Source organism: Zosterops lateralis (assembly GCF_965231275.1).
Source record: "Zosterops lateralis genome assembly, chromosome: 6".
Taxonomy (NCBI): Eukaryota; Metazoa; Chordata; class Aves; order Passeriformes; family Zosteropidae; genus Zosterops; species Zosterops lateralis.
In genome coordinates, this window is record NC_139761.1 from 31,026,459 (window position 1) to 31,039,314 (window position 12,856).

The following is a 12,856-nucleotide window of genomic DNA, read 5'->3' on the forward strand; positions in this document are numbered from 1 at the left end:
AGATGTCACTAAAAGGCAGTGAAATTATTTGCAATCAAAAAAAGTGTTGACAACCACTATAAAATACAAATGGCTGATGTCACTAAACACAGATGTAATATGCAACAAAATGGAATACCTACCAATTCAAAAGGAACTAATTGGGTTTTTTTCAAATTTAGGATTTTTTTTTTCTACTTCATATTTAACTGTCTACTATCATGTATGTTTAAGAAAATTTTCATTTTTTTCTATTAGCATTTGCTGATCCAGCATATTCCTTGTCATAGGACATGACTAGAGCTCCACAGCTTTGTTCTTCCTGATATTAGTTATCATGTTAGCAATACTGAAAAATGAAGGATTCTTTCTGGCTCTGCAACAAGAGCTTCTGATTTAAGCAGCAAACCCTTGAAGAAATTTCCAGTTGTAATACCATGTAAGACCATGAAAATGCTGGACCATTACACGTGGTGACCAGTTCACTGGAATGTTATGAATTATACCTTACCTAGCAAAGGCTTGGTGAACCACCACTATTGCAGAAAGGAAAATTTTATTTCATTGATTCAATGGGAAGAATTACAATAAAGTTTATTTATGGACCAACTATCTATTCACTATGAAACAGTTATGCTGAAGAAATACTGGGAAAGTAAAACAAAAATGTCCAAGCCTCCTGCTCCAAAATATTTCAATTCTGAAAAATTTTAATTTTCAGAAAATTTTAATTATTTTTAACTTTGAAAAACTAAGAATATAAAACTGACATTTCACTAATTTCTTTGTTCCTGTCAAATATTTTATATAAAATATTAACACCTTACAATGTTTTATTACACCAGAACAATGGTATTTTCTCATCAAAATAAATTCAGAGCTGTGAAGTAAAATAAAACTCATATTTAAATCCACTTAACTGCAGATATTTACTTTAAAAGTGTTTAAATATGGTAAAGAAACCTGAAAATAAATTATTACAATAGTAAATAAGTTAAATAACTACATAATTCATAAAATATAATTATTACACTATAAATAAACTATAATAAATAATTTATAAAAATTCATAGTGTTTTACAATATATAATATAATCGTAACATATAATACTGTATGTAATATACTGTGTGTATATATTGTATAGCAGTATAATACTATGATGTGTTATGTAAGCCATGTATACTAACATAATTTAACTTATTAAAATGTTTAAATTTATCATCTTGGTAACTGCTGCTAGGCTAACATAATTCTGAACATAGATAACAATTATTCGGACTTCAAGATCTAAATAATAATGTAATTTAATTACTTGAATTAATGCAGGACCCGAATTAATGAACAACTCTTCATTAAAATAAAATAGTCTGTGTCACTTAAGCATCCCCCAAAAATCCTATCTGATCCATCCCTCCTAATGAGCTCTATATTACAGTAATAAACCAAGAAGGAAAGTCAGAATCAGTCAAATCCAAAAGAGCAGCTGAGTAGCTGTGACAGTAAGGTATTAATGCTGGTTCAGAAAGTGTAATTGGGAGAACTGCTTTTCTCCTGACAGCTAAATAAACAGGGAGTACAAACAAAGATTGAATGATCATTTTAAAAACCTGACCAAAATTTGTTGATTTATGCCTGTTCACCAAATGATCATTTACAAACTAATCAATAAAACAGTGTATTTCACAGTAACTTTGGATTTGGTACAACAAAATGCAGTATTAGAATACTGTCACAGAACCAATATAATGACCTGGATTGAAAAAACCTTGAAGATCATTTCATTCCAACCTCTTGTCATGGTCAGGGACAACCTCCACTAGACCAGGCTGCACAGTGCCCCATCCAATCTAGCCTTGAACACTTCCAGGAAAGAGGCATATGCAGCTCCTCCTGGAAACCTTTCAGTTCCTCACCACTATCACAGTAAAGCATTTCCTCCTTACATTCCATCTAAATCTACCTCATCTGTTCCACAGATCCTACTGATACTGAGAGTTCCCCCAGTTCAGGTGCAGGACCTTGCAATTGGCCTTGCTTGCAGTAGTCCCACTACTCAAGTATATCAAGGTCCCTCTGGATGGCATCCCTCCATGAAGCACATCTGGGATTCTATCCCTGCACTAAATCACAGTTAAGGTAGACTTTTCTTAAAAAAAAAAAAAAAAAAAAAAAAAAAAAAAAAAAATCTATTTTTTTTTAAGCTGTAAGAGGTCTCAGTTGGTATAGAGACTTGTCCATAATGGACACCTCATGCTACCCATTGCTGAGCTGCTTATGTTTATACATATGCTTTACTATTCTTGCTCTGACAGAATTATACACAGAGATTAGGTTCCAGTTTAACTGCTCCAAGTTTCTAGAACAGGAATCATAGAGGATGACACAACATAGTTCTCTGGAGATAGGACCACATGAAGTGACTGGAAAGGAAAAATGCAACTAAATTCTCCCCTGACCAAACTTTAACATTTCAATTCTAATTCTAACGCAGACTTAATTTTAAGGGAAAAAAAATAAATCTTTCTAATCTCTTGGCTCTCCTTTTACCTTTACAGCGCTAAATCTGGGACACATCCTGTCACTACAGTTATGCATGCAGTGAATTATTGGGGAAAAAAGCCCAAATAAAACATCTTTTTGCTATGATGCAAAACGTTTTAATTTATAATACATATATTTTAAAACAACTGATTTTTTCAGACTTCTAGAACTGATTCAGGTTCTTTTTCTAGAATTATGTAAATTCTATGTCTCAACATTGACCTGTAAGTAGCAACTCTAAGTCCAAGTAAATGTATTTTACCTGTTATCTTGCAATTGTATTCGTGTCCAGTACAAAGGTTTCATGGGACGGCCAGGTTCAATGGCAGGTTTTCGAGGACCTTGGTTTGAAGATAAAGTGCTATTAAAAAAGAACCCAGGCCCAGGAGGTGGAGGGGGTGGAGGTAACCCAGATCCAGGCAGTGGAGGAGGAACAGGAGGTCCCAGCCCTGGAAGCGGTGGTGGTGGCGGTGGTGCTTGAAAATTCCTACAGCCTTCAGGAAGTGGAGGCGGCAGTGCTGGATCAGATCCAAACTGAGATGTCAGTGAAGTCGGACCCACTGGCAAAGGTGGTGGTGGTGGAGGAACTACAGAGGACAGTGAAGAAGCAGGAAGGGGAGGAGGTGGCGGTGGTGGTGGTGGAGGAGGCAGCATTTGCTTTGGTTGACAAAAAAAGACACTTTCTGATGACTGTACATTGTAATTGTCCTTATTCTCACTTTGGGCAGATATACTATGTGTCAAAGAAGAAATATTAAGCTTTTTGGGTACTATTTGGTTATTTTTCACAGCTCTGTTTTCTTCCTCACTAGGCTTTATGAAAGTTTCTCTGTCAGTCTGTATACATACATTTCGGTATGCCTTTGGTGGGTTATCATCTTCAGTAGAAACACCAATATCCTTTGCTTTTTCGTTTCTTCTGTTTAATTTATTATCAAGTTCATTCTTCAGATGTGCAATGGTTTCCTCAAGCTGAGCAGTTGAGACAGCATGTTCTCCACGAATATGGAATACCCTGAGTTCAAACTGAGACTGCAGAGCAACAAGAGAAAAACTCTTAGTGCAAATATTTTTCTGAAGTGTTTATTTTGTAGTCTATTACAAATCTTCACATTTAAACTATGATATTACATTGAGCAAAGTGGGAAACACTACCCTTTCCGAGTTCTAAATGGTTTTATTGCAAGCCACTACGTAATTGGACAATTACTAATATTTAAAGAAATGTAGGCAGGGTGCGTTTCAACAAAATATATATTTTTTAAGTAAAAATCAAGAACATTAATTTGGGAAAATTCTAAGTTGTACATTATCTTTAAGCAAACTTACTGGTTTTCAATTGAATGCAATAATGAATGGTATATTATGGAAAAAAGGTACCTCTTTAAAATGTTATTCTATTTAATGTCATGAATTCATTGCTTATTTAATTTCATAAATATGTCATATATACATATATATAGAGAGATAACATGCTGGGAAATAAAAAAAAAGATTAAACACAACAGAGGTTGAAATTAATTTCAGATAAAACATTAAATAAAGTAATATTTCAATCTGTTAGACGTTATCAATAAAATTCACAGAGGTTTACATACATTCTTCAAGTTTATCTCTACTATTGGATTAAAATTTCATTTCTTCCAGATATATTTTTATCTACAATTCAGGAAAATAAACATTGGAACCAAGAGAATCAAGAGGATTTCACTAGATAAAGGAGAAAGGAAAAAAAACCCCAGTTTTCTTACCATATATCAGAAAGATACAAAACATTTGGCACAGAAATACCTCCTTTAAAAAATCCAATACAATCCAATACTGCTATTCCAGGTTATTAGGTCCCTACAAATTATTTTCTGTTATGCCATGATACTATCAGGCAGCTGGCTGATATTACCATGATTCTTTGCAAGGCAATGACTCTTGAAAGAGAGTTTTTCATGGTTCTTTCAGGATCCCACTACAAAAGGGAAACCAATCTTTTACCAGAAACAGCTAATGAGCCGTGATTTTCCCAAATTCCCACAGGCACAGGAATTTACACTTAAAATTCCCATGCAGTGCTTGTCAGAAGTGGCAACATACCACGCCCTACTCACCATTCCAATTTGAGTATTAGGTCAGAGCTACTAATCTACAGCATTAATTAATAAGCATCCAAGTCATAAATGTGTAACTCAGCATGGCAAATACAATGTAATAGTTGCGATTTTAGATTGTAAAATTAAACTTGACTAGATATGCAAACAAAACACTCATGCATGAGTATGATAGCTTGAATTCTAATCAATTTTGTAAGATAAAATCCAAAGTAAACAATCTGAAAACACTGCAAAATATTCTTTTACACCAGCAAGTATAAAGGTAGGAAATCACGTTTAAAGTCTTACAGAGAGAATCAAACAGATTTGCACTGGAAACAACCCAATTTCTATTACTTTTATAGACTACTCAGAACCAATATGTATAACAGAAGATATTTAGTTAGCTTTTTTCCTTTTCCTACCATTACTCTATTGGCACTCATCTTCATTATTAGTTCAATTCAACTATCACAAGATTTTCTGCCACTTGAATTGCCCCAAAGAAATTGCCTTTCTTTTTAAACTTGGCTTACTGATCCATAAATGAAGTAATGAAGCAAGTTTGCCTCAAGGAATTTAACTATTGCAGGTTTTTTTATCATAGTACTTTGTTCCTATTGGACATCAAAACTCCCTCACAGAACAATTTACTTTGAATGTTAAAGATTTTCCCAGCAGTAAATCTGAAGCCACCTTAAAAAGACACTGTAAAACAAGCACAGTATCTAACAAAACTATTTATTACATTTAAATGGGCACAAAAGCAACTGTGTTAGTATTATAAGCCTTTCCAAATACAGATCTCCAGTTTTAATTTATCATATAAAATTGATAGTTTAAAGTCAAAATTATATTTGAGGTGAAAGAATGAAAAGCAAGAAAAAGCATAAAACTTTCACATTTTCAGAATTCTTTTCTGTAACTTGAAAAAAACCCCATAAACAGGAATTAAAGCTAAAATTACTAAGCATTAGTAATTACAAAAAATAAGTAATACTTCTATTTACTAATAAGTAAATAAAACATTTTTTTCATTTTCATTACTTTTCATCTCGATTTAAGTCTTATTCACCAAAGTAAGATTACCTTATATACCTATGATAATACTTTCAACAAAAGCAACAAGAACATGAATATTAATATGTCCTGTTTTTATATATATGCATAAATAATACATAGATATTATTAATAAAGGTCTGCTTCCTGGAAAATATTCCTTAAAATGAGATTAAATGCTCTAAAGTCATATGATGAATCAAAGGGAGAGCAAATATCATCAGAATGTAACAATTTGTTCACAACTATTTTAGACAAGATGAAATGGAAAAATAATTCAGCAGGAAACAAGATATTTGATGGAGAGAAGGTATGCGAAGAAAGCTGGAGGAGCAGAAGATACTAGAAGGCAGCTGAAACTAAATCTTAGAAAGCCACCCTATGCATGAATGAACATGATTTATTTCTGAAGAAGAGTATAGGATTTTGAAACCTATGAAAGAAGATTTCTGTAAAAATTGCTGTATAAAATGCAAGCAAGACACCACAAGATGTGAGAGATGTTCATCAGCAAGCTTTAGATATCAAGGTTACCAGATTTTTTTTTCATTTGAAAACTGCACTTGCCACTTTGCTGACTGGTAGAGAAGCCTGTTTGCTTGTTTCCCAGCAGCACTCATTTAAGAAATCTGGATTGTATAGCTACATTCAATACCAAATTAACTATTGCAAGGAACATATTTCTATTCCCCTGACCATTTCATTTTCTTGCAGCAATAATCTGCTTTTTCAGAGAATATCAAATTAAGCCCTCAAGCCTTGGTCTGTTGAGGTTCTCTGGCTTTGCATTGTATCAGTGACTCTTGCCAGTCAGCAATTGACATATTACTTCCTCTCCTGTACATACACACACACAAAATTGATACAGCTCTCTAAGTTTCCATGACAGTAGAGATAGATTTTTTCCAGGTTACTGCTACAAATACCATGTTTGAGGCATGAATACTTCAATAAAGCCTTATTACTATCTTCTCTTCATACTGCTAGCTAAAAAGAAAAAGCCCTAATGTGCTAAAATCGGATTTCAATCATCAATTCGAAAGTACCTCCTGAGTACCTTAAGACTAATCCATATAGCAATGTGCTACTGAAAAAGTTGCCTTACTTTGGTACAATCTTTCTTGTATTAATTGTCAATATTAAATAGGCAAACAATACTAAGCTATTAAGCTGAAGTACACTGTTAAAATTCAGAATTCACAATAACTTTATCAGACAAGGAAACAGTCTGAAAATACATTCTACAATTCAAGAAAGAGCCCTGCAGTGTACATAGCCACAGAAGGGATTGATCAGTGGTATGACAATTCTCAGGGAAAAGGATCTGCAAAGGACAGCACATCACAGACCGAGTCAACCCTGTATTAGGATAAAAAGAATTGTCATATGCAAGAAAGTAATCTTTGTGCTTTATTCAGTACTAAAAGCTGTGGTTTTTTCAGTTTAAGAGAAATTGTGTCCCTGTGTTCATGATCACTGCTATTGAAATTCGGGGAAGCTCATTTGGTCTTAATTTTCTAGGTTCAATCAACAATGCCTTTTGTCTCCACCTCACCCTTACTGGATAATGCTCCCCTTATTTCCTTAGTTTCTTTCTGTTTCCATTGCTGAAAAATACTTTCAGTGAACCCTTAAATTTCCTTTGCAAGACGTGATTCAGCTTGAGTGTTGTCAAATGCCCATTTCTATTCTGAATTCTAAAACCAGCCTTCCTGGCTAATGTACTTCTTTTCTTCCATGGCTCTCTGCTTCCACCCAATACCCATTTTGAAGAGGCTGAATAAATAGGCAGTTCTATCTATCCATCTTGATAAAAAGTCTTTTGCTTCCAAATCTGTTCCTGCTTGGAATGCAGGCTTTTTTTGCACCTCTGATTCTGACCAAAGAAAAGGTTCTTGCCTATTTTGCTTTTCAAGCCTTGCTAGTGCAGTTGTACTTACAAATTACTTTCTTTAATTTGTTAAGATTTGTCTGGTATCTGCAATTGAAATGGACATGATCCATTTTCCTTGGGTAAAATCAATTCACCAAGCAAGTGAACCAGCTGACTGTCAGATCCCTTGAACACAGACATTTATACTTAAGCTTAGAAGGCCTGTGTTACCCTCTTCCTAAAAAATTACTTCTGTTAAAGAGTAAAATAAAAGCCACCCCTAAAAGAAAAAAAATACTTCTCTTTACTAAAATACATTATATTAGAGGATTATGCAAATATCCTAAAATACTAATACACTGTAACCTGGAAAACAACAGGGGAGCTTGGACTGGCTTTCCAGTGTCTTCCTGTTCTCTCCCTTTACACCCATCCCTCTGGTGTATGTTTCCAGTGACCTCCTTCTGGCACCTGCTAAGTGACTTGACATAACACAGAGAAAAAAGGCAAAATGTATTTTCTGACAATGCCAACACTCAGCCTTGGTCCCATGAGACCTAGGAAACAATGATGCATATGCTCAGGAAATAAAAATTCCAAATATTGAATCAATGTACAATATTGCTATTAACCATTAAAGTATCAGATGATAAATCATAAATTAATCACAAAAGCAAAAGACTAAATCCTCTCATTCATTTAACCAACAGGTTGCCTAAATGTCTTTGAAAAGATAATGTGGATTAACATGGACAAATCCCAATACCAATGTGACAGCTTTTCTCTCTGCTTTGGTATGTGAGAGAAAGATTACAGTCTCATTTAATACAGTCAGTATAGTAAATTCAAGTAAATTAAATGCACTCAACTGAAGTGTATTTGTTGTTGTTTCACTTCTTTATATAATGTGATTTTATGTGAACCAAAACTTTTTAACCATGAGACAGAACTGTTTTAATATGAAAAGCCGTAGAACAATTTGTATGTACGGCACAAGGAAAGTATAAATTTCTACAGCAATCTACATTCAAAAAACAATTGCTAACTTATTAGTCAAAATTTATTTGCACCATAGATGTTTAAAAATCCTGAGAATTTTAACAGTAAAACATTAAAAAAAAGTTCTCTGAAACACTGTTGAGAGCAAGCAATATGCAGAACTTTTGCTTTAAAATTACCAAGTTCATGCTCCTCTGTCAGTGTCTAATACTTTTTCACTAGCATTTACAGTGTAATTCTACTCTGAAAAGTGACTGTGTAAAAATGACACGTATTTAATGAACAAAGCTGTTCTAGGTATATCAGGGACAGACCTCTTCTTTAACTGAGAAACACACACTTTTACAAGTTTTTACTCTAATTAGAGTGGGAAAATAACATATTAGGGAGAAAGTGAGCTCGATTTTATTCCCTTCACTGACTTTTATACAGTGATTGTTACATCTAATTAGTTACTTACGCCAAGCCATGAAAATAAAAAAAACTGGGAACAAAGAAGACACAAATTATCCAGGGATACAGTTAGTAGATGTGGATATGTTCCAGCAAGAAGGATATTAAAAAAGGAAAAAGAAAAAAAAGAAAAAAAAAAGAAAAGAAAAAAAGAAAAAAGAAAAAGAAAAAAAAAAGAAAAGAAAAGAAAAAAAAAGAAAAAGAAAGAAAAAAAAAAGAAAAAAGAAAAAAAGAAAAAAAAGAAAAAAAAAAGGATTACTGAGTTGCCAATGAAAAGCTCTTTTAAATATACTTAACAGCTTTTTTTCTTAATATTATTTTAGCCATCAAAGTAGTGTGCACAGAACAAGACAGGAAAAATAAACTTTTCATAGAGAACCTCTAAATTGGTTTTGTTCATTCTAAGTAATTTAATCTTCAGTTTTTTGGAAGAGTTTACACTTTTTTATTCTTCTATTGTGTTGACAAAAGAAAAGAAGCTCTTTTTTGTTGAATCACTGTCCTTGAAAAAACATACATTTGTTTTAAATTTTAACAACAATCAGAGATTTAGCAAAGGGTTTCTACACAAGGAAAGAAAAGTTGAACCCATGCCAGCTGACATATAATAAAAATTCCTCTCTAATAAATACCTCAACAAACATAACAATTACATTATCATGGTCAAGGGCACATAGTAAGGATTGTTCCTACACCTCACAGTAAAGAAGTAATGACTGACTATTCTCAAACATTCTCAGATCTCTAAATATTTGTATAGGTAATGCATACAGGGTCCAATTCTCTTTCCAATTTAAAAGTATTAAATACATAGCTTTATAGAGGAAATATAGCAAAAGTAGTTGGGACAAAAGACAAACAAACTGCCCAGCTACTTCCTATTCATTGTCCTTATAGATCCACTAGACTCCATATGTACAAATAAAGTGGCCAAAGGCTGACAGTAGAATACAGTGGGAACAGGAATTGAATCAGGCACATGGAGTGATCCTTGGGTGTCCTAGGCAGGGCCAGGAGCTGGACTTGATGATCCTCATGGGTCCCTACAACTCAGCATATTGCATGACTCTGGGATTTTGATCCTTTTGCACTAGTGATAACCTTCCAATGACCGCCTATGTATAAGGTAAGGTAACAAACACACTCCCATTTTTATCACTATCAGAAGAGTATGAACAGCCATGCAAAGCAGATCTATGAGACAAGGACACTCTAGATGTTTTCTGACCAGGACCATTTATTTTAAGAGACTATTTTGTACAAGATACAAACTGCTCCTTGCATTATGGGCTGCATACAGTCCTATATTCTTTTAAGCTCCAGCATCTTCTCTTGCTGCTCTTTGTGGACCTTCCATTATCTTTAAATATTTTGAGCTCTTTTCCATGCTCTTCACAGAGTGATCTCCAAGTTGCCTTAAAGTTTGCTTTCCTCATCCTGATTGCCTTGTGTCTGCTCTGTAATTTTTTCCATCAAGTAATGCTAATCTAGGCATGGTTTCCTGCACATATACACATCCTTCCTTCAGTCCTTTCATGGTTAAGAACTGCTATCCAATCATTTCAGATTACACAAATTAACTCACTCTGAGAACTTTTGTTATACAATACAGAACTCACAACAGCTCATCTCTAGGTCTTTTTCTACAGCTGTCCTACATACATGTCAGTTTACTCAGATCAACCCACTTAAAAAGGGTAAATAACTTCTCCATAACTTCTAATGAAATAATCAGATAGAACCCTTGATGCGCCCTTAAAATTTCATGGCAATCTTTCAAGATCCTGCAAATATTATGAATCCAAATATATGGAAAAATATCTCTAATGGCCATTGTACTCCACAGCACACTCCACATTTATGGATCCTATTACGCCCACTTCATCACCCAGTAAGGGATGTACTCTACTGTGGAATCTCTATGCCTACACAGAAATCTCACTGGAATCTAAATTCTTCTTGTATTGGATTTACATAAAAAAGAAAATTATTAATACCTTGGATTCACTAACTTCTTACCATAGGCACATTTGCTAAACAATGTCATTCCTTGAGACACATGATAAAAAAACCTCTAAAAAGCTAGACTGAATAATACTGATTTTAAGCCAACTGTTAACAATATGTGCTTAAAGGGGTAAATTTCAGGTTATTAATAAACATTAACAATAGATAATTTAACATTTTATGTAGTTTTTAAATGTTTAATAGGTAACTTACAAAATTCCCAAAATACTAAACTTTCTTATTTGAATTAATGTTTCTAAAAATAATAAACCCATGAAAATATTTAACAGACAGAACCCAATTTAAGCCTGCATGTATCTCAGGCAGCAGCGAACTTCCAGAAAATGGAATACCACACATACTAGAATCTGCCAAAAAGCAATGAACTGCAGCTACCTGTCACACCATGCAAAAGGGAACAATCCTTGTAGAAAGTGACTATGTGTTGATTCTTCCTAACTGTAAGATAGCTTATGCTAGGAAAAAGAAATCCTACATATTATGTAAAAAATGGGTATCCAGCTGAATTGACTTCAACCTATAAGCTTCTAGGGAAATATAATTTTGTGGACAATTTAATTGAAAAAAATCTCTAAATACTGTTAAACTCTGCTAAACATTTAAATTCTGCAGAAAGGAATGAGGTGACTCAGTGTGCAACACACCAATAAATGTAAATGATATATTGCATGCAATTTCTCAGAGGCTAAGCTAATGAAAGAATGAAACCACACACCATAAGGTAAGAACTAATTTCAAACTTTTGTTGAACTAGGACCATGAACAGTTAACATGCAAAATGCAAACATTCCTTTACTATCAGAAACTTCGTAGTTACTATTCTACTCTGCTTCTCACTTGCGCTGCTACCTTAGTCTTAGGACAGCCTCAGTTACTATGTGTGTACAGATACAAAAATATTAATACCTGCTCTCTGTGGTGTTCAGAAGATCATATGCAAGGAGGGAAAAAAAAACCCCTGAATAATGCTAGTAAAATACTTTAAAATACAATTTGTAGAAATATAGTCTGATAATTAAAATTCTACATGAATAATTTGTTTAGATGATATACCTGAGTTAAGCTGCAGTATTTCTCAACTGCCAGGGAAATTACATGAATCATTATGTGGCATATTTTACATCTGGCACATAAAATGTGAAAACAATGCAAAAAATGGCTGAAAACAAGATGAAGTTTCAGTGACAAAAACTACAGAGGCAGTATGGATCCAATAAGAAAACTGATTGTAGTAGAGAGCAAGTTGTCTCTGATCTTGGGAGAATGTTTTTGGACACCTAACAGCTTTTTTATTACTGCGGCTGATTAAAATGAAAAGCCCTACTACTAAAATGTTCTTTTTGATGAGGTTTTTTGCCATGAACTATAGACCTTGGAGTCCAGTGGGATACAAATCCTTTGATCCTGTGCAGTCACATAAATTCAAAGTCGTAAACCAACATTGAATTTGATTTTATTAGTGTGGCTGATGTTGCCAGAATTGTAACGCAACCTTGTTTTTCTTCTCTTTTCTTTCAGGGAGGGGATGGAAAGGAGAGTTTACTGTCAACATTGCTTCACCATATAAAGAACTAATTTCTTTGGCAACCAGGCTACAAGATCAGGCATTATAACAAAGCTTTGTAACTACATAGGAAAGCAATGATATATGTTGCTAAGTTGCAACTTATATAACCAATAACCAATTATTTGGATGAAGTAAACCTGAAGCAAAAAGCATTATTACTTAAGCACATGGGAAACAGTAACCAAAGATAAAGTTACATATCTATAGAAGGATAACGAGCAGCAATTAATACTTCTCAACAGGAATTATTCAGCCAAATAGAGCCATGAGAA

At 33.8% G+C, this 12,856-nt stretch overlaps 1 protein-coding gene across 1 annotated transcript in view; it reads right to left on the reverse strand.

The window, feature by feature from the left end:
- Positions 1-12,856, reverse strand: part of FMN1 (formin 1) — a 138,453-nt gene that overhangs the window by 94,996 nt on the left and 30,601 nt on the right. Inside the window, exon 4 of the mRNA XM_083863276.1 lies at positions 2,784-3,553. Within this exon, the coding sequence (XP_083719402.1) occupies positions 2,784-3,553 (770 nt within the window). The remainder of the gene's footprint in view (positions 1-2,783; positions 3,554-12,856) is intronic.